The 27,643-nt window shown below is 43.3% G+C and overlaps 1 protein-coding gene across 8 annotated transcripts in view; it reads right to left on the bottom strand.

The window, feature by feature from the left end:
- Window positions 1-593: 593 nt before the first annotated feature.
- The window catches only part of mast4 (microtubule associated serine/threonine kinase family member 4), a 172,169-nt gene continuing 145,119 nt past the window's right edge, over window positions 594-27,643 (bottom strand). For 7 of the 8 annotated variants that reach the window (XM_035775809.2, XM_035775806.2, XM_052525600.1 and 4 more), the window contains 18 exons: window positions 27,084-27,216; window positions 22,144-22,205; window positions 21,966-22,057; window positions 20,958-21,166; window positions 20,577-20,715; window positions 20,004-20,136; window positions 19,583-19,748; window positions 17,977-18,078; window positions 16,835-16,957; window positions 16,617-16,732; window positions 13,658-13,779; window positions 13,207-13,415; window positions 12,783-12,986; window positions 11,859-12,085; window positions 9,932-10,054; window positions 9,107-9,243; window positions 7,524-7,708; window positions 594-7,348 (listed from right to left, as the gene is read on the bottom strand). In XM_035775809.2, the coding sequence (XP_035631702.1) occupies window positions 3,468-7,348; window positions 7,524-7,708; window positions 9,107-9,243; window positions 9,932-10,054; window positions 11,859-12,085; window positions 12,783-12,986; window positions 13,207-13,415; window positions 13,658-13,779; window positions 16,617-16,732; window positions 16,835-16,957; window positions 17,977-18,078; window positions 19,583-19,748; window positions 20,004-20,136; window positions 20,577-20,715; window positions 20,958-21,166; window positions 21,966-22,057; window positions 22,144-22,205; window positions 27,084-27,216 (6,363 nt within the window). In that variant the 3' untranslated portion in view covers window positions 594-3,467. The remainder of the gene's footprint in view (window positions 7,349-7,523; window positions 7,709-9,106; window positions 9,244-9,931; window positions 10,055-11,858; window positions 12,086-12,782; window positions 12,987-13,206; window positions 13,416-13,657; window positions 13,780-16,616; window positions 16,733-16,834; window positions 16,958-17,976; window positions 18,079-19,582; window positions 19,749-20,003; window positions 20,137-20,576; window positions 20,716-20,957; window positions 21,167-21,965; window positions 22,058-22,143; window positions 22,206-27,083; window positions 27,217-27,643) is intronic. The other variant, XM_035775808.2, reaches the window with a different exon arrangement.

The following is a 27,643-nucleotide window of genomic DNA, read 5'->3' on the forward strand; positions in this document are numbered from 1 at the left end:
TGACTTACTCTGTCAAAGCTTTAACAGAAAAGAGCAAAATTGACCTGAGTGACAACCCTTTGGCATGCAACTGTTCCAATATTCAATTAATTGGTTGGATTCAGAGCAATGCCAATAAAGTGATGAACATTGATAGGACAATGTTTTGGTTCAAAGGAAAGGTTATCAGATGTGCATTTGAATTGTGTTTTTTTTCCGCAGGCATATTAGCATTTGGACTTATGTCCAGGAATGAAATACAGAGGATACAAACTGCTTTGAAAGGTGACAGGTTATTAGGATATAGTCAACTGCAGATGGTAACAGTTCAACTAACTTTCCAATAACCCTAGCCCAACCCTAAACTTCACCTCCAAAGAAAGCGGTTGCAGATGATAGTTTCAGCATTTATAGATGATCTTAAGGGGACAGAGCAAAGTTTAGTTCACTGACTAACAATCAGGGTAGTTCAATCACATGCCTTACAGCTGAACTTTCCAAAGTTAAATACAAGGCCAGGCATTTGCCATTTTAATGTAGCTCTTCATAATCTCTACATCACAAATCCTTTTTTTTGCATTTATGATAATTTCATTAAATCAATAAAAAGAAAATAGTTTTATCATGCTTTTTATTCTCAGTGTTATGCAACTTTAGAAGTATAAATATCTGTTTTAATATACAACAGCTATGACATCCATAGAGGTTTCCTTGGGTGAAATACCAAAACTCAAACAGTTTTATTGCACAGATCCTAAAAGACAAAACATAGTAAGCAAGTTCATCTAATGCTAGTTTCACACAAAGGAGAAAAGAAAACAAGCAGGACCATGAGGGACCCGACAGATGTTGAAACAGTCTAATAGCACAACTGGGTGGCTGGGTAGGTGAGAATCACAAACACTACTATCAAACATATTTCCTGTGATGTAGTACACAGATTTGGCAAATCAATTACACAATATACAAAATATACATCCATGAAGAATTTGTAAACAAACATTGAATGTGCTTTTTTTAAATGATTTAAATGTCGATCGTCAGAAACAAAAGGACATGGAGACAAATATATGCTCCGTCATTCAAAGAAAGTGTTTTCGATTAATTTATGTCTGTAACCAGAGCCTGTTTGACAGGGGACAAGATGAGCTCCATAAGACATTTTCATCCTACTCTCCCCCAACTACTACAACTAGGAGGGGAAAGGTGTCTAATATTAAAGGTGAATTTCTTTAGCGCCAAATGTTTGACAATACATTTACAATAACTAATGAGAATAGTAAAACTTCAGATTCGGCTTAACACATTTAAAAAATCTCTACAATCACTCTTATTTGTCTACTAATGTGCCTTCTTGGGTACAGTATGCAATTTATGTAAATATATTATGTCCAGTTTACATAGTATTTTTTGTTTGCCTCCCTAAGATACAGTAGATTGTTTATTGTTATGACATATCCTACATTAGAGTTAATATTGTATCGCATAATTAGAAACCTACTTTGTTTGATATTTAGGGTATGCAATCAAAAGGCTGAACTACAGGACATCCCTATGTCAGGGTAAAAGTCAACCCTTTTCTGATACACAAAGCTAGTATCATCATCTAAACATCAACTGTCTAGAATAATGACATTTATGTATATGAACTAAGATTTGTATATTAGTGCATTTTGATTTTACAAAATCCGTCCTTTCAAGCCTATTGTTAGCTAGACATTTAACTGGGCACAGTTTCATCTGGCCGATCTGGTACATAAATGTAGGCTACTGCATCACTTATGGAAAAAGAAAAGTCTGGCTAAGAACGAAAACGACAAAAACAATACAAGGCTAGAACACAACTTCAGTACTGTAACTGAAATCTAATCTCTTGCAACCCTGACATTCTCAATAAATTTGCTTGACGTTCACTTGAATTGAAGCCCTTTTTAAATTGACCATACCCGAAAATACATTTCACATTGTATGAATGTCTGTCCGTACAAACATAAACAGAACTGGAAAACAACACCCAATAGATGCAGACACCTCCTTAAAAATGGACTGAGAAATCTCTTCCATAGTGTGGCAAACATACTTAGAATTGTTGGTTTATTCTAACTCATTGGAGCTTGCATTCTACACATTGTCATAATAACATACATATATATTTTCTCCTGGGCTCAGCATCTCAATTTTACACGGTCATTACAATTCTTCACTACAAAATCACGATTGAACGCATTCTTGGGAACCACTTGCCCCTCTCACAGTTTTTTGTTTAATTTTCAACACTACATTTGAGGAAAAGCACATTTCCCCATGTAAGCTTGATTTCTCCTCAAGTAAAATACTGAACATATCAGAATGTGTTAAAATGACTGTTAGAGAGAGGATGTATTTTGGATAGATATACATAGACATTACACGAGCTTATTCTAGACCACAGAATTATCAAGCGGAACACTATTCTGAAATGACATATCATCGAGTATACAAACATGACATTGCAAAATATATATATATACAAAACAAACACATATTCACTTAAGCCCATGTATCCCAATTTTTACAGTTAGTTTAGTCATACTTATGTACACAATTGCATAAAAATCAAAGGTTTAGAAATGTAGAGATGTGAAAGGAATGTGAATTACACCATAACCTGCTAAGAACAGCAAGTTTTTTTATTTTTATTCTCCCTTAACTCTAAGGCCCCTTCCACTAAATATGATTCCAGAACCGTAAGATGATTCCATATTAAATAGTTCTAGGTGAGAAGCACAGGACATAGTGCAATCCTGCTGTGCACCGCTACCCAAAACAAAATAACACACTTCACCTCTAGGTAATAATAAAAAAAAAGTGACAAAGTATCTAAACAAACTTTTGGTGATATTTGACTTCTGTATGACGCTTGCCAGTGAATGATCTGCATCACTGTCACACAACTAAAATGGTTCATTGGATGTTGTGCCATGACTACTGTATTTTCACCTCACAAAGCTTTTTGAGTGGGAGTGAAATAGTTCAGTCTACACGCATCGAAAGTCTGCTACCTTCAATTTGAGGTGCTCTTAACCCAGAACTCTTAACCCAGAGTGCAATTCAAAACCTTGGAAAAGGCTACTCCTAACTGCCCACTGACATTTTGATTGCACATTGCTCTCTGCTGTCGATTATAAAATAAAACCTCCAAACAATCACAGGATACAAATTTGACACTTTTTTTCTTCACACAGCAGAGGACCACAAATGAGCAGCAAATCATTGTCTACATTCAGTCCAAAAACATTACACATTTACAGTATCGCCCACGCATAAGCTTACACCACTACATACACACACTCCCTCTCAGGATAACACACCTCTCTCACACCATATAAACACTGAAGTAACAGCTTCCCCGGTTCTCAAAAAAATAAGGTATGATGACACTATGAATAACTCAAATGTCTGCCTTGTCTTATCTTGGACATACTGCAAAAGTAAGGGTGGCTGCTGTTTTATTTTTTAAATTCCGCATTTCCTTTGTTTGCGGGGCCCCGTGGCGACTCCTTGGTCTGCTTGTGTCGGGCCAAATCTTTGTCTGAACCCTCTTTCACCATGGTAGCCACTCTCAAAGTCTCTCTCTTGGTGTTTTTCTGTGTAGAGGGTGCCTCTTGACCAGACTCCCTTTTCTTCTTGTCAGCCTGTTCTTTTTGGCTGCAGGCTACCTGTTTATCAGAGTTAGTGACCCTGGATTCAGCTTTACTGTGTTTGGCCTGGGGGGTGCTGTTGCTGGTGGAGGTGGGTGTTGGCCCTGTGGTATCCATCCCACCCAGACACCTATGATAGTCTGATCTAAGGCCCTCTGACCTGGGAGCCTCTACCCTCGGTCTCCTCTGATCCTCCCTGGAGGTCTGGACCACAGCCTCCTGTCCGGTGCTGCCGCTGGCCCTGCCTGAGAGAGCTCCACCGTTGGGTGGGTGTGCTTCTCTTCTCATGGCTAGGGCCAGCAGGACTGGTACAGGGGTAGACTGGGAGGGAGCGCTGGCTCCAGTCAGAGGCTCTTTTTGGGCCTGCTGTCGGGGTGCAGCAAGAACCGGCGCTGGCTCTTTCATTACTGGGGTTGCAGTTGGGGCAAGAGATTTGTGAGGGGGGGATTTCTGTTTTGAGTCTATGATTTGTCTAACAACAGTTGAAGTAGTGATTTCCTTTTGTTTTGAGTTCATTGAGGTTGAGGCAGAGGTTTTGTGAGGGGGTGATTTTTGTTTTGAGTCCAGGTTATCTTTGATGACTTGGGCTGGGGTTGGGGCAAAGGTGTGGAGTTCTGGTTCTTTCTGTTTCGGGTCAGAGTGGTGTCTGACAACTGGGGTTAGGACAGGAGTTTGGCACGAAGATTTGTTTAGTTTGGAGTCTAAACTTTCTTTGACAATGTGGCTTTGAACCAAGGTTTTGAGTAGGGGTTCTTCCTGCTTTGAGTCTGGGATTTCTTTGAGCATTGAGACTGTAGTTTCTTGCTGTTTTGAATCCAGGCTTACTTTGACGACTGGGGTGGGAGTTTTCACTTCATACCTCTCCCTCTCTTCCTCAGATCTTGGCTCAGTTTTGGGATTGATGGTTGTTTGATTTGTTGAAGCAGGACTTGGTGGTGACTGTTTCACTATCAGCACAGGACTCGTCTCTTTGGTATTCACACCAGCAGTTTGCTTTTTAGAGACTCTGATTTCTGCCTCAAGAGCCCCTTTGACCCAAGTTTTTTCAGCAAGTCGGTGTGTTAAATTTGGCTTCTCTCGCTCTCCAGTCTTTGCAATGCTACCCTTTGTCTTTGGTGAAGTGGAACCTTGTCTAATTTGCTTTGCTACACTACTAATAGCTACCTGGCTGCCAATGGGACAAGCATCTTCACATTGATCACACATCTGTGTTGCTTCTGTTTTAGCAGTTGCAGTGTCCAAAATGCCTTTAGATAAGACACATTTTACATCCACTTTAGGACTTGTCTCTCTGACTTCGGCCATTTTCTCTCTTGCTGCGTTTGCAGCTTTGAGCTCCTCAACAGCAGACACACTGACCGGTTCACTGTCCTTGTTTAGTACTGGCCTGTTGCTTTGAACCTTGTCAGAGTTTTGGGTTTTCCCTGTGGCGTCCTGTCTTGGAGACATTTGACCACTTGTTCGGTTCATATCTCCAAGACTAGAGATTGGAGCAGGGATGGACGTTTGTGTTGTGGTCACTGTCGAGGGACTGCTGTATACCATCTGCTGTTTTGACAGGTATGAAGTCTGCTCTAAATTATATTGTACAACTGTAGTGATGCTACTTGTACTCTCAGCTGGTCTTTGTTTCTTATTGCTCTGCAGGTAACTGGGCCCTGACTGACAATCTGAACTTTGCTTCACTGGTACAGCTGCATTAGGGGCAGTTGCTTGAGCCTCTACCTTTGAGGCAGGGAAGGATGCTGCAGTATTTTTGGGATTCTCAGTCTTTGGAACGACAACTGTATCTGATGTCTTGGAGATATCGGTGTTGTTTTGCTGTGCGGGGGCTGGGGTCTCTTGAGGTGGCTCCACCTCCTCCTCCTGGTCTTCGTTGCTGACCTCCCGTATGGAGGGCGTCTTCCCACAGTTGGAGAAGTGGGCACTGTGGCGGAATGCCCTATGATCGTGAGTTATCATACTGGACCTGCTCTCTTGTTTCCCCCCAAAGTCTGAGACCTCCGCCTTGGAGAGAGCCATTGGGGGTTCATGGTGACTAGGTCTGTCGTGTGGCTTCTCACCACTGCTACTGCATTTAAGCCCAGTGTTGGAAATACTAGCCTCCCCGTTGGTGGGAATTGGACTGCTAAGGGCCACAACAGCTCCAGGGCTTAGTATACTGGTGGGGGGGCTCTTCTGCTTGTCAGATGGTTTTAGCAGGGGAATCAACACCTGCCGCTCAACTGGGCTTTGCAGCCACATGGGCGTCCCTATCGAGTCCATATCACCGTCGGACATCTTAGAGAGGCAGATATCTGTTTTAGACACCCTTGGCCCGGAGAGCAGGCCAATGTCTAGGGTGCCCTCCAGGGGTTTGAGGGAGGAGACCAAACGCCCCTCCAGCTTGTACTCTGAGGAGGTCTTCCTGAGGGAGCCTTCACTGGAGGAGATGAGCTGGAGTTTCTCCACGGCGCTTCCCTCTCCTCTCCCAGCAAATATCTTGGGGTTCAGGCCCTCAGGGCTGGAGTGGACGCTACCCATGGTACCCTTGACGTGGTCTAGAGCCAGGGTCGAGTCCAGCTGAAGACTCTTGGACCGGGTGGAGCCAAAATGGAGGCTCTCATGAATGACGGGAGAGAGTCGGCACATGCAGTCTTCTCGCTCCTCGAATGACTGCCTCTTCCGGGCAAACTCCATGTTGGGGGCCTTGAAGTCAAGCCTGTCTGGCTTACCACCCTCCTTGCTCTGCCTGGACAGCTGCCACTCAGTCTTCTGGGGGCTCCAGTCAGGGTGGATGGAGCACAGTGGCGAGTCAGAGTTATTGCCCACTAATGTTTCAGGGCTGACTTCACTGGCCCGAGTGTTTAGCTTCTTGTACAGGACATCTTTTACAGTGGTGCTGGCAGCTTTGCCTTCCAGTGAGACTGTCTCTGAGCCTTGGCTTCTGCCCTGGCTTCTTCCTCCTTCAGCACCAGACATATCAGACTCCTGTAGTGCGTCCTGCTTCTGCAGGGACTCTCGCCTCTCTGACCAGTCCTGTCTTTTCATCACCACCTTGGCTTTCAGTTTCTCCTTGTCCAGCTCCTCCATAGACTCCTGGCGGCCCACCTTGCGTCCAACAGGCCTCTTGAGGCAGCCCTGCTCTGCCGGCCGGACCCGGGTGATGGCCGGAGGCTCGCAGGACGTCTCCTCCACACTCTGCAGGGTGTGGTGGTCCCTGTCCCCAGGCATCAACTCTTCTCCCTGGGCCTCTTCCTGGGTCACCTCCAGGTTGTGCTTTCTGGAACACATGTGCTTCTTGTCGCCTGTGTAGGAGGGCGACAGCTTCTCCTCCGACTGCACCCGCTTAAGGAGCGGCGAACGGGGAGGCTCTGCGCTCTTGGGACGTGTCATGTGGCGGACAATGGTAGGGGGCGAGTGCATCTTGACTGGGAAGGCCTGGGTGGTCTTGGATATCCCCATGGACCCATGGCTAAGTAAAGGAGAGGGTGAGCGCTGTGGGGAGGTGGGCTGGGGGGTCGGGGATGGGGTGCGGGCCAGAGGGGAGAGGGGAATACTACCGACAGACTTGCGACGGCCCTGTCGGAGCCTCTGGCCAGTCAGTTTGGGGCCCAGGCCGTGGAGGGTGCTGGGACGGATGTGGCCGGAGCCTGCGGGGGAGTTTGGAGCGCTGGAGCTGGGAGAGCTACTCTGAGAGGAGTTGCCACCTGGAAACACAGAGGGAAGGACATTCTTCAACTATAATATTTCATAGTTTTAAATATTGCAAATTCATCCTAATTTAACAAACATTGATTGTTTTACTGAGACACACCACATGTATTTTATTGATTAAAATCTATTTTATTCCATAAAATGTAAATGAATGACTGTCACTCTCACCTGACTGATTGAAGTCAGGGGTGGGTCGAAAAGCTGCAGTGGGGGAGCGGGGAGACATGCTGTGAGTAGGGGAACCTGGGAGACTCTCCCCAGAGGACAGGGAGCGGTTGAAGGAGGAGAAACTACGGCTGGTGTGGAGAAGAGGGGAGGGCTGCATGGCGAAACGCCTGAAAACAGACCGCCGCCTGTGGAGAAAGAGGAGAGAAGACACGGTCAGTCTATCACTATGAGGCCCAGGCACTCCCTACATTAGATTTGTGGTCTTGACTCTAGATAGTCTAATCTAAGAGAATTATACTTCAAATGGTGTTATTACTATATATGCGTTCTGGCAAATAGCGCAAAGAGAGAAGACACTGAATCAGTCCACCACTATAGGGCCAAGCAAGAATATTCCATAGAAAATGCCATTTTTGTAGGTAGAAAATACATGTGTAGTGTTGTGACATCTATGATCATTGTTCTTCAAATGGTGGTAAACAATGTACATACTATTCCTGAGTAATCAATTCAGTGAAAGAAAAAGGACAGCCAGAGGAAGATCTTTGAAATTAAAAACTTTAGACTGACACGTGACGAGGGTTGACATTGTCAAGAAGTGACAGAGTTTTAGCACCGTTGCAAGGAGCCACAGCTACACCCTGTGGTTATACTGTATATGACATAATCTGGACATGTAAACTGTTCAAATTTACTAGCGACCTCTGCAGAGCAGACTTAGAGGTTTAGTTCATTTGTATTTATTATAGAGCCCCATTAGCTGCTGGGGTCCTGCAAAATTAAGGCAGTTTATACAATTAAAAAAAAAAAACATTACAATATATTCACAGATTTCACAACACAGTGTGTGCCCTCAGGCACCTACTCCACCACTACCACATATCTACAGTACTAAATCCATGTGTATGTGTGTATAGTGCGTATGTTATCATGTGTGTGTGTATGCATGTGTCTGTGTGTATAGTGCGTATGTTATCATGTGTCTGTGCCTACGGTTGTGCTGCTTCACAGTCCCCGCTGTTCCATATGGTTTATTTTTCATCAGTATTTGTAAATCTAATTTTACTGCTTGCATCAGTTACTTGATGTGGAATAGAGCTCCATGTAGTCATGGCTCTATGTAGTACTGTGCGCCTCCCATAATCTGTTCTGGACTTGGGTACTGTGAAGAGACCTCGTGGCATCTCTTGTGTGGTATGCATGGGTGTCCGAGCTGTGTGCCAGTAGTTTAGACAGACAGCTTGGTGCATTCAACATATTAATTCCTCTCATAAATACAGGTATTGATGAAGTTAATCTCTCCTCCACTTTGAGGCAGGAGAGATTGACATGCATATTATTATTAGCTCTCTGTGTATATCCAAGGGCCAGCAGTTATGCCCTGTTCTGAGCCAATTGCAAAGTCCTTTTTTGTGGCACCTGACCACACGACTGAATAGTAGTTAAAGTGCGACAAGACACAACTGGGGCCTGTAGGACCTGCCTTGTTGATAGTGTTATGAACTATATCTAATAGTTCACATCTAATAACAAAATGGTTTCTCGTATAGGAAATAACACTAAACCAAAAACAAATGTCTTGCCTTTCTTGCGTCTTCTCCTTCTTGGGCTTCTTGGTGCGTCGGACCATCTTGCTCCTGTAGCTGTTCCTCCTGGCAGGCCCTGTTTTGATGAAGGTGTTCTCAAACGCAGTGGTGGAGATGGCTACCCTACTGCCACTCTGGAGGAAGCAAATACAGAGACCCAGAAGATAAACGGACCCAAAATGAATTAGCTCCATTGTAAGAGTATGAAGTTACAAACAGACTTTAAAAAAGTGGGCTCGACTGTAAATTAAATTACCACTAGATAAACAGTCTATTATAAACTGGGTGGTTCGAGTCCTGAATGCTGATTGGCTGACAGCCGTGGTATATCAGACCATATACCACAGGTACGACAACACCTTTCTTTAACTGCTCTAATTACGTTGGTAACTAGTTTATAATAGTAACATGGCACCTCGGGGGTTTGTGATATATGGCCAATATACCATATACACACACACACACACACACACACACACACACACACACACACACACACACATACATACATACATACATACATACATACATACATACATACATACATACATACATACATACATACATACATACATACATACATACATACATATACACAGCGTTGCATTGTGCCTAAGAACAGCCCTTAGCCGTGGTATATTGGCCATATACCACACCTCCTCTGGACTTATTGTTTAAATATATGAGCTCCATAATGAGAGTATCAAGTTACAAACTCCAGATACCTTACGCGATTACGTCACAACCTTTTGTGGATGTAATGGTGGACAATTGTTACTAGCAGTTATATCTGATGAAACTTTATATTTAATGTTCTCTGACCTTGAGCAGCAGTTCCACCACCTCAGTGTGGACCAGGCCGTGGACCGTCTCTCCATTCACATGAGTGATGAGGTCACCAGCTTTCAGCCCTGCCTTGTGGGCCGGACCCGGGTCCTCCACACTCTGAACAACACACAGAAACACACTGTTAGCTACTGTATCTATTAATCACTCCGTAATGAAACATTGCAGTACAATAACAAAAACATTGTTTTCCCATGGTGCTTAATTGAATCCAGCCACTCAACCTATTATTCAATATCTAATAACACAGATGAAAGTGACCACTTGTTGTACCAACAGAAATGTACTATTTTACCAGTGCTTCAATTAGATATTTGACTGTGCTTGTTTGAACATGATCAAACACGAGGCTGTGAAAAGTCAGATTCCCAGTGCCACCCAGAAGCTCCTCGACCCATTTCAGTTTGACTATCAGCCCAGCAGAGGAGTTGATGATGCCATTCTTACTCTCCTCAACATGGTCTATAGACATCTAGAAGGTGCCAAAAATTCCATGTCAGGGTTCTGTATGTTAACTTCTCTTCTGCCTTCCAACACAATCTAGCCTTACATTCTGACACAGAGACTCATAAGGGACCTCCTTAGATTGGGGGGCTGGTTTTGTGGCTGTTGGACTTCCTGAGCCAGTAGTCACAGCGGATCAAAGTAGGTCCCCCCACCTGTCGGACATACGCACCACCAACGAAGGCTCTCCTCAGGGATGTGTTTAGTCCCCACTCCTGTACATCTTGTACACTAATAGTTGTACTAGTTCCCATCCTGACAGACACCTCGTTAAGTTCGCTGATGACACTGCCTTGATCAGCCTGTTGCATGATGAAGAGGAACATCATGGCCCGGTCCTAGGTGACTTTGTAGAGTGGTGTGAGGAATCACACTTGGTCCTCAATACCAACAAGACCAAAGAGATGTGCATAGACTTCAGGAAGTGTACAACACCTACCTTAGCAACAAATATCAGAGGTCAGAACATAGAAATTGTAGAGGAATACAAATATCTGAGTGTCCTCTTGGACAACAAGCTTCAGTGGAGTAAATGTACAGACCTGAGACTGTACTTTCTCAAAGAACTGGGATCTTTTAAGGTTGACTGTACTAAACCGACTCTGTTTTACAAATCTTTCATTTGTAAAACAGTATTTAAACTTTTTGTATTGTTTGTTGGTTTGGGAATGCCACTGTCAGCCAGATAAATATGCTGAGGGATTATCACCACAGAAAGCAAAGTACTTGCTTTCTGTGGTGAAACAGACAGGCCTGGATGGTCAGACAGGCCTGGATGGTCAGACAGGCCTGGATGGTCAGACAGGCCTGGATGGTCAGACAGGCCTGGATGGTCAGACAGGCCTGGATGGTCAGACAGGCCTTGATGGTCAGACAGGCCTTGATGGTCAGACAGGCCTTGATGGTCAGACAGGCCTGGATGGTCAGACAGGCCTGGATGGTCAGACAGGCCTGGATGGTCAGACAGGCCTGGATGGTCAGACAGGCCTGGATCAGATCTTTAAGGTCAGGACCCTCAGCAAGTATATGGGGGGCTGGTGAATAGTCTGGGGGACACTGGAACATGTGTATGGGGGCTGGTGAACTGTCATTTTAGACCCAAGACACCCCCAGTACCCAGACATTGAACTACTCCCCTCTGGGTGCAGGTATAGGGCACCCCCCGGTAAGAAAAACACAACTAGACAATAATTTATGCCAGGTGTGATATCCCTCCGAAACAGCTCGGGCTAATGTTCCTATCGACCCAGTAAGGCCAGCAGCATTCTATTCTTGTGGGTATATAACAGTTATGAAAGTTGTATTGTGAATTTGTTTTGTATTTAAACGTGTACATGACACTGCAACAACATTTCCTCATAGGATAATAAAGTCAGTAAATCAAAGTAATGGTTCTTACCCAGACTGTGTGGTAGACAGTGTAGACATCACGATCGCATGCGTACACCGGGATGGCCCTCAGCGTAAAGCCAAATTTCTTCCCCGAGCTGTGGATGATGATTGGATGCCTAGGGTTGATGACGCCGAGGGAGGAGTCTCGGCTGGGTGAGGAGTCACGAGAGGAAGGGTCAGAGGAGAGAGAGTAGGGGGATATGGGGCTGGCCAGTGGGGACACTGCGAAGATATCTGGAACATGAGACAAATATAGATTGTCATTTGAAATTACTAAAAACGTCTGTAAATATCACAAAGTCGGCCTTTAAGATATCTGGAACAATGAGAAACACAATTCTAATGATATTTGTACCACTAAGAGACACATTAATGAAGGGCATTATTAATTGGGGAAATAATGTGGTCATTGTGATACAATCAAGGGAATGTGCAAGATAACATTGTGAGAGCAAAATAAATGTTGCCATAGACATTTTTATATAGCACACCATCAATTTTTATGTAAATGTTTTATGATGAATTTTCCAATTCTTCAAACCAAAATACCCAGTGGAGGTTAATTTAAAGGTTAAAACACAGACACGCAATCAATCGTCATTGCCATTTATATTGATCTGTCTTCCTGTAGCTCTCCCCTCAATAGCCAGATGTTCCTATACAGCCTGGAATCACTGTACCCCTGCTGGGAGTGCGACATGAGGGATTTACCCTTAGGGGGTGTTTTTCTCAGCTACTACCTCAGTTACAGGCTCCTCTTCTTTGCTACTGCATACACAGCCACTCCATAAACAGTAGCCTCTTCCCAGCAGCAGCCGTGCCGGGCCAATTTCACACAGATCTAACACTCTGCACACTCTGCTCTTTAACCATCCTTAAATCAAAATGCTGGAGATCGCAGGGTTTAGGGTGTGTGTATCGTCTGACTCACCTCCAGGGATCATGAGGGAGAGGGCACTGGCTGAAACAGACTTGGGGACTTTGGCAACAACACCATGCTTCTCCCCATGTCTATCGGGCCGCAGGCCGCCATGCTGGCCTCCCTGGTCCATGGGGGTCTTGGAGGAGGAGTCAGGGCTGTCTAAGCCCTCCCCTCTGGAGGGATGCAGGTCCAGGTGCTCAGAGAAACTACCTACTGACCAAAGAAGAACAGGTACAATATCCCATCATTTATTTTTATTTTTTTAAACTTATAGTCAGGCACATTAAAAACATTGAAACAACTCCACGTGATACCCGTATCATTACTTTTCTTGAATATCAACTGAACCAGTCAACAGCCAACATGATGACAATTCTTTAACACTATCCCTACATCTTCTACCAGCTTTAACCAGTGCTTGAGGCCTCCATACCAGAGAGAGTAGCCCCGCTGTGGGTGCTTCCGGGGGTGGTTGCGTCAGCCTCATCCTCTTCTATGGAGAAGGCCAGTTTGGTGGGTTCCCTTAGGGCCAGGGACTCCTCGTCTCCGTCCTCAGCCGAGATGGCGAACTTGGGGAGCAGGCCGGGCGGGCGAGGGCCCATGCTGGGGCTCTCTGTGTCTGAGGATTGAGTGAGGGAGGGCCTGGGGGGAGAAAGGAGGAATGGATAAATATCAACCCCCATCAGAAAAAACATTCAGGACATACTAGCTAACTATTATAGATGTTGTAATGACAAAATGTTAATATAAGCAGGTTATGCACTGCCATCTTTGTCTTAAGGTATTCTGAGACCCTGCAATAGTGGGGGAACTTAAATAATACCAAAAGTGTGTGAAAACAATAGATAGTTTGAGTATAGCAGAAGGGATGTTGTGAGGCGTACATTTCAGTGAACTCTGGTGTCCAGCTCAGAGAGTCTACAGTCAGAGGGCTCTCACTCTTCTTCTCCTCAGGCTCTCCCTTCCCCTCCAGCTGGCCACGGGACAGGTCCAAGCTGCTGTACACCTACACACCACACAGACAGACAAACAGTTAACCCTTTACACTCGTGGGAATTGCTTATATGGATGGGGCTAAATTGAAATGTTTCTTACAGAAGAAACACATATGCATAACAATGGTAGCAATTGAAAGGGAACCGTTTGGAGATTATGGGGAAATTTGGACAACAGTTCACCTGACAAGACTGAATACAAACATAACACTGTTAATTTTACATTTACTGTACTTTTTGCTGCATTTGTTGGTAATGAAATCTGAGAATACATTCAGTAACATGAGAATATTCCTCGATAATTGGGGAAGTTGCAACATAAGACACAGAAATTACAAGGGTTTGATGTGAGGACTGGTGTCACACGTCTTCAAAGTGTGCCAAGTAATTTTGATGCACTTTATGACTCAAGGATGACAAACTATAAGGTGTTTATTCCTCCCTCTTAGCTGTCTTGTTGAGGATTTAGAGCAGGGGTGTCAAACTCATTCCATAGAGGGCCTAGTGTCTGAAGATTGTTTGTCTCTCCTTTCAATTAAGACCTAGACAATCAGGCGAGGGGAGTGCTCTACTAATTTGTGACCATAATTCATCAATCATGTACAAGGGAGGAGCGTAAACATGCAGACACTCAGCCCTCCATGGAATGAGTTTGACACCTGAACTACAGCAAGTGCACTTGTAGTTACTTTGTTTGGGACTCAACCCTGCATCCCCGCCATCACACAATGATCCATTAGAAATTGTGCAATTTCAAAGCCTGTTCTCTTGGCAACATGACTAGCTAAGTTATAAAATCTGATATTACAGTTTTAGGCTTCACGATGCAATTCAGAGAAACAGATCGTAATTTTGGTGTGCATAGAAATGAGTCATGAGCGCATTCAGGTGCGTGTGCCGCGGTGAATTTTCTTAATCGACAATCATAGGCTCCTTCTGTTCAGATAAACCCACGGTATGACAACATGTAATCTTGTAACTGTACATCAAACATAGTGATCATAAACGTTGACACTGTATATGACGAGTTATATGGAAATGTAAAGTGCACATTTAGACTCAATATGTGTTTGGCCTGCTTGTATGACAGAGGTATTTATTATAATCCTCAACATCTTTCAAAATACATAGTCCTCTTAAACTCTTCACTCAGACAACAAAACATTTGCAAAAGTTGCCCAATGAGAGGGAGGGATGGGAAAACCTCTTGTCGCGTGCTGTGCTCAAGTTCAGAACGGTTGTCAGTCAAAACCCATACAGAGCTGTGAAGCAGAGCCAGAAGTTATGTATAGTAGGGCCAGAAGTTATGTATAGTAGGGCCAGAAGTTATGTATAGTAGGGCCAGAAGTTATGTATAGTAGGGCCAGAAGTTATGTATAGTAGGGCCAGAAGTTATGTATAGTAGGGCCAGAAGTGATGTATAGTAGGGCCAGAAGTGATGTATAGTAGGGCCAGAAGTGATGTATAGTAGGGCCAGAAGTGATGTATAGTAGGGCCAGAAGTGATGTATAGTAGGGCCATAAGTTATGTATAGTAGGGCCAGAAGTTATGTATAGTAGGGCCAGAAGTTATGTATAGTAGGGCCAGAAGTTATGTATAGTAGGGCCAGAAGTTATGTATAGTAGGGCCAGAAGTTATGTATAGTAGGGCCAGGATGATACCAGTATCGCGATACTCGTTAGTATCGTGGCAAAGAAACCAAACACAAAGCGGATTTGACTTCTTCAGGAAAACAGCCCTAAAGTTGGAAACAAACATTATGTTGTCATCCAGAGTCACATGTATTTATTTTCCAAACTATAAGCACACAATATTTTACATACAGCTGGTTTTTAAAGGACCAAAGAGTTTGAACTGCTTTGCGTTTTCATTTTTGATACTTTGATACTGGTATTGTCACAGCCCTAATTTATAGCATGTTACTATACTTCCACTGTGTTCCAATTTAGTCATTTATCAGTGCCCAAATGTGCAATTTTCAACCCGTATATGGGCACGAGTGTAGAGGGCTACATACCTGGACACCATGCAGGGACAGACACGCAGACACTTTACAGTCTTTCCTCAATAGAGGACAATATTACTACATCTAAACACCATCACTATCATCAATATATCCGTTTAGTATTGGGACACAGAGTCTGATACCATAGAAACCACAATCAGTGGTTCCAAAATAGTGGCAGCAGCCACTGGTTAGCCACAGGTTAGCCACAGGTTAGCCACAGGTTAGCCACTGGTTAGCCACAGGTTAGATTATCAGGTCGTGCACAAAAAAACTGGTGGGTAACAACACTCAAAAAGATCTAGGTATGTAACTGAATAAAAACTCTTCCTCTGAGACATTCTTCTGCCTTAGAAGGCACTTTGTGCATTATTTTCAGAGGCAGAGCGTACTGCAATGCAGCACAACAATGTGTGCAAGTCTGTGTGTGTGTGTGTTTGCATTGTGTTCTAAGTTCTACCAAAATAGATCTGATTTGCAGCAGAAAATGTATGCAAAGCCGAGCTCTACATAACATGCTGCAGGGGGTTTGCGGGGAAAGACTCAAAGAATGTAATGGAGAAAAAAATCTATCATGTTGGGTTTTCATTGAAAGCTGCAGATATTTGTATGAACTACATATATTTTCTGTTGAGGGTAACTACCTCATTGATCCACCATTGTTTTTCAATCATATGGAGTAATATGGAAGTGAGTAAGCATTAAGGCCTTGAGCGAATATTTTGTAATTTATCGAGACAGAGAGGAGGGGTGGGTAGAGTGGGGGGGAGATAGAGAGAGAACGAGAGGGGGGTTGAGTGTGTGTGTGTGTGGGGGGGGTAGACAGAGAGAAAGACAACCCACCTTGGAGAATCTGTGAGAGCAGGACGAGAACTGACGTAGCTCCACGTTGAAGTCTTCATCATTGGTATCCTCCTCTTCTTCCTCTGTCTCCAAGTGATGGTACCTATCCGATCGCGCTGTAGGGATAAAACATTAGCTACCATCTTTACTAACTTTTGAAATGGCTGTATTCTATAGTATAGGTTAGTGTACATTTTGAGAGCAAGAAGTAAACTCACTGTCAAAGTAGCTGGTGTCGTCCTCTGACTCCAGCTGAGGGATGAACTCAGCCTTCTGTCTCAGCAGACTGTCCCAGTCCAGAGTGTGGAAGAACTGGTGGTGCTTCACCTCATATGCACCACCTAAGGATGGAAGGACATGCAGTACACATTAAGAACACAGAGATACACAGATATCTTGCACACAAAAGACTAGTGAATGCAAGCACTAGAGATACACAGATATCTTGCACACAAAAGACTAGTGAATGCAAGCACTACAAACACACTCAAACACACTCAAACACACTTCCGCTCCATCCAAGATAAAGGTTGACATTGGACAGCGGTGGCACTGCCCCAACACAAAAGGAAGAAGTGCAGACGCTAACATTTCTTCCTCGCTTTATCATTGGCTGGCACCCAAAAGTCGTATCACCGGCCATAAATTATGCAGTGCAATTTCCTGCCGGTGACCTTTGAGGAAGAGACCGCCTGCTGAATGGTTCGACTCGACCCAGGGGATTGGCTCTGATGAATGCAGTCCTGTGTAACCTGATTAGATTGAATCTGCTACGCAGGAGACAAAATCTACATCCTAAATGGCCCACTACTCCCTATGCTGCACTACCTTTGACCAGAGCCCTATGGGCGATATAGGGAATAGGGTGCCATTTAGACGTAGTCAAACAGTGGGCGGCCCGTGGTCTCCGGTCAGGGACAATGTTTACGATCGATCCGCAGACGCTGATGATGCGTGACCTTGCCCAGGTCGACATTCCTGAGGGGGCCCATTTACAAGGCAGTATTGTTATGTGATAAACTGTTCCGCCTATTTGGCTGACCCAATTTATCCCTCTGTATGTTTAAATAATGCGCTGTGATGAGAAGCCACATGGACAGTTATGGGAATATACCACTGTCTGTACCTGGACTATTTTATCTGAGGAGAGAGAATGCTCTCCCTGGTAGGTCATAACTGGTTGTAAACCTCTTAACAGTAAAAAGGCTTCAACAAACTAAAAGTAACCCACATAAATGTGCCAGAACTGTAGGTTCTTTACACATGGTCCTTCCCAGCACGGTTCCATCAACTTGGCTTGGCTCGGTAGTGTGAAAATGGTATTTGTGTGTGGCATGTGTTGTGCACAACTTGTGACTACCTGTGCCCATCCTCTCCAGGGGGTTCTGTCTGAGTAGGAGGGTGATCAGTTCCTGGGAGTCAGCAGGGGGAGCGTCCTCTCCCTCCGGCCAGTTGATCTCATCTGGGAAACAACACATACTCAGTTCATTAGCACTCAGTAATATCCCAGAAACAACATATACTGCCTTTAACTAGCAGTTAGCAATATCCATGAGACAACACATACTGAGTTAGCTAGCAGCTAGCAATATCCCATAGACAACACATACGGAGTTAGCTAGCAGTTAGCAATATCCATGAGACAACACATACTAACTGCTAGCTAACTCTGTATGTGTTGTCTATGGGATATTGCTAGCTGCTAGCTAACTCAGTATGTGTTGTCTCATGGATATTGCTGAGTTAGCTAGCAGCTAGCAATATCCCATAGACAACACATACCGAGTTAGCAGTAAGCCACAGTTTTAACAGTCCCACAATTATAATCTGATTAATGCATGCAATTGTGCACTTCCTTAGACAAAGGTCATATTGTTTATTATTGACAACCTTCACTACCTCAAGGATGAGAAATTCAATTCATTAGTGTCTGTTCTCCAGTAATAAAATAATGTGTTATCCAGGTCTGAAAAAAATGATGTGATAAAAAAATCTGTGTGTATGTGTCTGTGTGAGTCTGTTCATGTGTGTTTGACCAGTGTAGACCGCGAGCAACAGTTGAGAAATACAGTGTACACCAAACCAGTAGAGTCTGTGCCATGCCACGGTTGTCTCTTTGGCGCCATGAGGCCCCCATTTTAATCAAATTTGGGAGTGGGGCATGAATATGCATGGTGGCCCTCAGGCCTGAGCAGCGTGGCATTCAGCTCAGTGTGTTCAGAGCCCTTTAATTAACACTGGGTCTCTATGGTCTAGTATGATGGAGAGCACACCAAATCTGTCATGGCACCACATTAATTAACATAGGATAGATTGAGCTTATGTGTAAAGGTTCCGTTTACAAGGAACATCACATGCTGACATTTTAAACTATTTTTTCTTATTCGTTGCATAGAATAAGTAGGCGAATACACCATGTCTGTGCTATACACTTAAAATGGCTAGAAAACAATGGCCATAAGGAATTTGGCACAATATAGAGCACACCAAATCTGTCAAAGCACACCATTCAATTTCATAGGATAGATAGAGGGGGCTCTCTAACGTTCCCTGTATAGACTTCTCTCTAACAACTTCCACTGCTGTCATTTTTTAAAGTCTTGTTCCTTTATTCAGCATAATGTGCTGTAAATGTAAAAAGGCTTGAACACAACAGCCATAAGGAGGTTATCATACATTTGAACTTGAGAAATGTCTTTAGTTTTAATGTAAGCCACATCCCACACAATTGGTTTTGTGCATGAACATGCCTTGATCCCAAATAAATGGGAAAGATTGGCACCATCCAATTCCATACTATTTAGTTAGATATTGCCAATCTTTCCCATTCACCGGGGATAAAGACCTTCAGATTTTTCTCCTACTTAGTCATGCATTGTTGTCAATATTATGTGAAATTTCAACATAATTGGAATTTAGGATTCGCCCTAAATGTCAACTCAAAAAGAGAGAAGAGTGAGACTGACCACTGATGACCTGTCCGAACAGTTCTTCTGGTGTGTCTCCAAAGAAGGGTACGCAACCCACCAGGAACTCATAGAGTATGATGCCCATGGCCCACCAGTCCACTGGTTTCCCATAACCCTGTCTAAGGATCACCTCTGGAGCGATGTACTCTGGGGTTCCACACACCTACACATACAGACAGAAGGAAACAGGTACTAGTAGTATGTTTTGGTGAAGCGTTGAGGCTTGAAACTGTCATATTTGATAAACAATCACCTGAAAGCTGTAGGTATTCAGTCTGAGCATGTCAAAGTGTTCAAACTGGATACCATAACGGTCATGTTCTCTCTGCTTGCTTGTTTTAATTATGAGAAACTATAAATGAGTGAGAAAGACTGGCCTATACTGTAGGTAGAATGCCAGTCCATCTCTACACTGTACCTGTTTATCAGAGAACTCTCGGGCGTCCTTCTCTATGTGTCCCTCATACAGGTTAGTGGTCATGTTCATCAGGCCCACCTTGGACAGCCCAAAGTCTGTCAGCTTGATGTGGCCCATGGAGGTCACCAACAGACTGGGGGTGGGGGAGAAAGACACGAGCATCACATAGATACCAATGAAGATAGATCTTCAAATCTGGCTCAGAATACAATACAATACAACAAAGTAAATGAGTGACATCTGTGCCTCTGCTTTGCTTGCTCTTTGGGGTTTTAGGCTGGGTATCTGTAAAGCACTTTGTGACAATTGCTCATGTATAAAGGGCTTCATAAAATAAATGTGATTGATAGACATCAATGACCAAAGTGACTGACTATTTTAAAAACGTAAAGATCAGCAGTCTGAAGGGTGTCTAACCAGGCCTGTTCATGGAGTCTTGCCAACTACTATGACATGTGTTGTCTTTCCAGGATAAGCAGCACTAACAGCACTAACAGATCTGAGATTAGACTATATCTATCTACATTCCCAGTGATAGTAGCCGACTATACTATAGCGATATTAGAGACTGACTTGTCTGGTTTGAGGTCCCTGTGGACGATGCCATAGTTGTGGAGGTACTCCAGAGCCAGCACCGTCTCAGCAAAGTACATCTTGGCCATGTCCACAGGCAGGGGGCCCATGTTCTTTAACAGGTTGGCACAGTCACCGCCTAATGGCATACAGACACAGAATTGTCTTACCGAGTTAATTCTGACATTAAAATACTGTATACTACAATGAAGTACATTCAACATATGATTAATCCCAACCCAAAATTGGTAATACTTTTGGTAAATAATAGGGCTGAACAACATTAACCAGTAATTCTAGAGCAGTTTATCCCCCTGGTGAGCTTCCTGTCTTCCAGTTTTGGTAAGAAAGAAAAGTAAGAAATAAATAACGGCTGCCTACCTTCCACATACTCCATGACCATGCAGAGGTGTCGTCGTGTTTCGAAGGAGCAGAACATTGAGACCACGAAGGGGTTCTCAGCGAAGGTCAGGATGTCTCTTTCCACAAATGCCTGCTGGATCTGGTTCCTCAGCATCAGGTTCTGTTTGTTGATCTTCTTCATGGCAAAGCGCTGTTTGGTCTCCTTGTGGCGCACCAGATACACAGCCCTGTTACAGAGAGAAGACAATACATCAGACACACTTTTCAGGCTGAGGTAAATCAAACATATATTGCTCGATCTGAGAATGACATTGTTAGTCATATGCATTTAACTGCCAAAACAAAGAAAACACCAACAAAGTGTCTTAATAGGGTGTTGGGCCACGAGTCAGCAGAACAGCTTCAATGTACCTTGGCATTCTACAAGTGTCTGGAACTATTGGAGGGATGCGACAATCATATCATTAGGAATTTAATTTAATAGGATCTCTATGGCGACACCATACTTCCACAATAAATTCCATCATATGTTTTTTTGTTAATGGAGGTGGAAAAAGCTGTCACAGCTCCAGAATCTCTCATAAGTGTTCAATTGGGTTGAGATCTGACACACACCATTTCAACTCCCTATGTTCCTCTGAACATTCCTCTTTCAAAATGATGGCCAAATGGGCATTTTTATACATGACCCTAAGCATGATGGGAGATTAATTGCTTAATTAACTCAGGAAACACACCTGTGTGGAAGCACCTCATTTACTCAAGTTGTTCCTTTATTTTGGCAGTTACTCTATAAAGATGGATTGAAATCACACATTCATAGCTCTGTTGAGAGGGAACACATTGTCAGTCCTGTGGTAGACTTAATCATGGACAGGGCCATGAATTGGAGATGGTAAACAGAAGTGAAAAATGTCCTTTGTGTAAACCCAAATCACATACCCCATTCAAACACTAAATAACAGCTGAAACAGATCAGAATTCCATCATAACCGTCCTCACTGATACCAGAGAGGATGCTCTCACCCGTAGGCTCCGTTGCTGATGAGTTTGTTCATCTCAAAGTCCATCTCGCAGGGCTTTCGTCGGGATCGCAGGGCCGCGTTCAGACTCTGGGACTGGGAGGACAAGAGGAGAGAAACTTTATTCTACTGAAATAATATCCTGCAACTAAAAACTTGAATAAAATATGCTGAATACTCACAGAGTCATCTGTCTCGGGTGTTTCAGCTATCCCACTATCATAACTGGTCATCTGAGCAATTTCTATAGGAGCAGAACCGAGAGAAACAACATGTCAGCATTTCATTCAACTTCGCCATTTCAGCATTTTCACCTTCAGACACAAAACAGTGCCCTTTGAATCCAGATGTCTTCTATTTACTCCAACATTTAGTCAAAGCCTATAGAGAGTACTGTATATTAACACACTCTTTATTCGGCAGTTAAGAAACAGTCTGTTGAGCGGAGTCTGATAAATCCTACAGGAGGGGGAATTACATGGAAACCAGAAGAGGCAGCAACACAAACACATGTCGGACATCCATTAAGAAAACCACAACTCCAGAACACTCCTGTGTGTGCGTGTCTCTTGCGTGTACATTTGGGTATGCACATGCATGTGTGTGTGCATCCCCTCCCATCAGCACTGTATGAACAGCAGGAGCTAGCGAATCAGGAGTGGGTTGTTCGGTCATCCCAACAGTGACCCTAAACACATTTCTAATGTAACTTAGCATCTGTCCCTGCCTAGGAGGCTGCTTCCAGCGCTCCAGGCAACTGGGCAAGAAAAACACACAGGATAGGCCCAGGGGAAATGAGTCAAGAGACATTGGCCAATGAGGACGAGGTTAGTGAGCCAGTCTGTGTCGATCTGTTTCAGCTCTATAGGGAGACCATGTGTTCCTAATTAGTCAAAATGAACGCTGGGGTTTGAGTGGAGAGAGGAGAGGCACATTTGGATGGCAGTCAGTTCAGTACATTCCTCTACGCCACCATCTTAGAACTTCTCTATTCTTGTTATATTAGCCTTGCTAGTTATATTAGCCTTGCTAGTTATATTAGCCTTGCTAGAAAAGTTAGCTGTAATGCTGACAATATTTTGGTCATTGGGTAGCTGGTACTTCTAGTACTAATTCTTCTGTAGTAGTAATACAAGTCATTAACCTTATCTAAAAAAAGAATCTGCTCCAGCAATGCTTTCAAAACGTTAAAGACCAATATCGAAAACATAATTAGGATTTATTTCAATTATATTATCATTTTCTCTCAGTACATTACGGAGGGAGTTTCACGAGGACGTTAATTAAAATGTTATAAATTAATTGCAGATGATTCCTCTCCTCCACTGAAACGAGATCAAGAAACCAATTTAGGCTGTAATGTTCTGATGAAACTGGTTGGGTGAAGTAGATTCACGATCAGAAATCTTATGCTTATATTCTCCTCAGGTCATCAATGTAGTGTTGACAGGTGCTTCGAGAACAAAGTGTGAGAAGTGATTGAATGATATACAATACAATCTATTCACCTCACTGAATAATTGATTAAAAAACACTGTTTTGCAATGAAGGTCGACAGTAGCCTCAACAGCACACTGTAGGGTAGCACCATGGTGAAACCGGAGGACAGCAAGCTTCCACCCTACTCTGGGTACATTGACTTCAATACAAAACCTAGGAGGCTCATGGTTCTCACCACCTTTCATAGACTTACACAGTAATTATGGCAACTTCCAATGGACATCCTCCAACCTATCAGAGCTCTTGAAGCATGACCTGACATGTTGTCCACCCAATCAAAGGGTCAGAGATTGAATCTAGTACTGAAAGCATCAGCTACATCTAGCTAGCACTGCAGTGCATAAAATGTGGTGAGTAGTTGACTCAAAGAGAAACAATCTGAACAAAATAATTTCTTAAATGGAGGAGCAAGAAAGGGCTAGCTATATTTCAATATAATTTATATATATTTTTTTACTTTCACTTACTTAGCTAGCAAATGCAGCTAGCTAGTTTAGCCTACTCAAACACCCAGCTCAAACAGATAAATGCTATACTAGCTAGCTGGCTATGACTATCCAACACAAGGAACTCTTCCAAGTCAAGGTAAGCTTTTGGTTTTATTAATTTGATTGTCAACGGAGCCCGCTGGTGTAACTGCTAAACTGCTTACTGACTGCATGATTTTAGCAGGTTTACTAACACGTTCTAGTAGCTATGTTGACTTGACGTTAACTAATATGGTGACAATGATATAGGCTATGTGTAGCAGATATGATATGAAGGTTTGGCTTTGAAAGGTTTTTCGCATGGTCACAGACATCTGATGTGTCGTGCATTGAAGTCCACAAGCAAAGGCAAAAGGTGAGAGGAGGAGAGCACGTAGATGCAAGAAGGACTCCACCGAGCTGTTTGTATGTGGCTCTGAAAGTGAACTGTTTGCGTGTGATCAGGGGTGTACTCAGACCGGCAATTCTGTTTAAAAACATTTCTTAAACAGAAGCAAACGGAACGAAACAGGGATAAACACACCTGAATCTACCCAACAGAAACTCTTGTTTGCAACTGTTGGACTAATGATTACACACCCGATCAGTCTGAACGCGGCCCTGCGATCCAGACGAAAGCCCTGCGAGATGGACTTTGAGATTAACAAACTCCTCAGCAACGGAGCCTATGGGTGAGAGCATCCTCTCTGGTATCAGTGAGGACGGTTATGATGGAATCCTTATCATTTTCAGCTGTTATTTAGGATTTGAATGGGATATGTGATTTGGATTTTACTTAAAGGGCATTTTTCACTCATGTTTACAATCTCCAATTCATGGCCCTGTCCTGTTTTCAGCTATTTTTTTTAAATATATTGAATGAGCTAATTATTTCAAAAGGCATAAAACATATTTGGTTGAATTGTTATGTAATCAAGGGTGGTCAACCATCCTCCAGGAGTGCTCATGTGCAGGCTTTTATTCCAGTCCTCTCTAACAAACCACATTTCAAATCAAAATCAATTAACATTTTATTAGTCACATGCGCCGAATACAACTTACGAGCCCCTAACCGACATCGCAGTTTAAAAAAATATGAGTAAAAAATAAAAGTAACAAGTAATTAAAGAGCAGCAGTAAAATAACAGCGAGACTATACACGGGGGTACTGATACAGAGTCAATGTTGAGGTAATATGTATACGTCGGTAGAGTTAAAGTGACTATGCATAGATGCTAACAACAGAGTAGCAGTGGTGTAAAAGAGGGGGGGGGGGCAATGCAAATAGTCTGGGTAGCCATTTGATTAGATGTTCTGGAGTCTTATGGCTTGGCGGTAGAAGCTGCTTCATCTAACCACTTTTTTATTGATTGAATCACGGTGCTTCCTGCTTTAATTTTTGCTTGCCTGCAGAAATCAGGAGGATAGAATTTGGTCAGATTTGCAAAATGGAGGGCGAGTGAGAGCTTTGTACGTGTCTGTGTGTAGAGTAAAGGTGGTCCAGAGCTTTTTTCCCTCTGGTTGCATATTTAACACACTGATAGAAATTTGGTAAAACAGATTGAAGTTTCCCTGCATGAAAGTCCCCGGCTACTAGGAGAGCCGCCTCTGGATGAGCGTTTTCCTGTTTGCTTATGGCGGAATACAGCTCCTTCAGTGTGGTCTTAGTGCCAGCATCAGAGACTTCCTTGGATATCGTGAACCAGCTGATACATAGTCCACCGCCCCTTGTCTTACCAGACGCTGCTGTTCTGTCCTGCCGATACAGCGTATAACCAGCCAGCTGTGTGTTGATAATGTCGTCGTTCAGCCACGATGACTCCGTGAAGCATAAGATATTACAGTTTTGAATGTCCCCTCGGTAGTTTAATCTTCCGCCTAGGTCATCGTTTTATTTTCCAAGGATTGCACGTTTGCTAGCAGAATGGAAGGAAGTGGGAGTTTCTTCGATCGCCTACGAACTCCCAGAAGGCAGCCTGCCCTCTGGCCCCTTTTTCGTCACCTTCTCTTCATGCAAATGATGGGGATCTGGGCCTGTTCGCGGGAAAGCAGTATATCATTCACGTCAGGCTCGTTGCAATGTCCCATACATTGGATGCCCAAATAAAATGGAAGTATCTACAAAACCCGTTTTGAAGCTCCATAATCCAAAAGAAAGGCTACATAAAAAATAACTGTTTGCGATAAACTTATTTGGATTCATCGAAATCCCAACTAATACAATGGTGAAATGAATCATTTGTTCAGTCAAAAATAATTGTTTAAATGAATTGTTCAAGAAAGTAAATACATTTTGTATGACCTTATTCACGAGTGTTGGTGGAAAGTTTTAGGGAAATATGAAAACAATCATGTTAATTATAGTTAAACAGTTAATTACAGGGTACAATATATGTTTTGAATTGGCTACCTAGCTATTAGTCTGTTCTCTATCATATTTTATAGGCCTACCTGCCTGCCGCTGCAATGTCCGACTGTCTCTCTCTCCTTGAGCAATGGCCCACTCCTCTCACACACATGCAGATTATGTGCGCAATCAAGGACGCACTAAAGTGCATTCCGATCCTGGCTTATATGTTGATATTTAAAAAAATATATGTTTTTTTAATTGTGCCTAAAAAATGTACATCAAGATTAACTATTTGATATATTTCCATGACTTATCCAAAACGTTTTAGATTTGATCATTTTCTTAAACTTTTCCCCGCCTGGAAAACACAATTTTAAAAGTCCAGGATTTCCATGACTGTAAGAATCTTGTTAAAAATGTTTGATTGGTGCAAGCGTGGCTTGAGGGAGTTTCCACAATATTCCTCACACCAGTCCATTCCTTTTAAATCAATGAGGGGGTGTGTACACTTTGGGATTACGGAAGAAAAATTGGAACATAGCCAGTGTCATCTGTAGAGCATGAATATCAAGGCTAGCACATCTTAGGTTTTACATCACGAAATAAGTTATTTTCTACATACTCAGAAACTTCTTGATTACTTGAATAAAGCAGGCCACCACTGGAATGAGTTCACAGCCACTTGCAGTTTTCAGCAGAAAGCACTCTTTTCAATCTGAATGTGTGATGCTTGGCTGCACCTCCACTCATGTTGGTTTAGGCACTGTCTACCTGCCCAACTCCTACAAGGTCAAACCTGGCATACCTTCCAGGGGGTCCCGTGTGAGCCCCAACTGGCTGATGATGTAGCGGGGAATGTCAGTCTTGATGCCCTGGCCCTCTTTGGCGTGACCCTCGGCAGCCTCCAACAGATGGTAGAACTCCTCTGGATCAAACTCCTGAGGAGAGGACAACACAGGGACACAGGTTTCACTACAACACTTCTGGAACTCTTAGTTTTAAGTTCCAACAGGCATTGTCTGAGTGCTGTTGGCTTTTCTCTGGGTTGATAATGTAACAATCAATCAATAGCAGGAGCACGAGAAGGATGCATTGCATCTGTATGGCTCGTCACCAGGTCACAAGCCTCCTCTTTATGCAACAGAGACATGGATGAGATGTCTGTCAAATGACTCACATAATTGAAACCTAGTTTAGATAGAGCTACATGGTCATTTGTGTAGTTCTGATTAGCCGTGGGACAGAAATAAGTCATATTTAGTATTAATGCCCAGAGATTTGACTAGTCACCCAACATGGTCAGGAAAAACTCCTGGCCCTAGTATAATTAGTGTGTGAGTGTGAAGTCATTGCCATGTGCTTGGT

This window comes from Oncorhynchus keta, chromosome 9 (assembly GCF_023373465.1).
Source record: "Oncorhynchus keta strain PuntledgeMale-10-30-2019 chromosome 9, Oket_V2, whole genome shotgun sequence".
Lineage (NCBI taxonomy): Eukaryota > Metazoa > Chordata > Actinopteri > Salmoniformes > Salmonidae > Oncorhynchus > Oncorhynchus keta.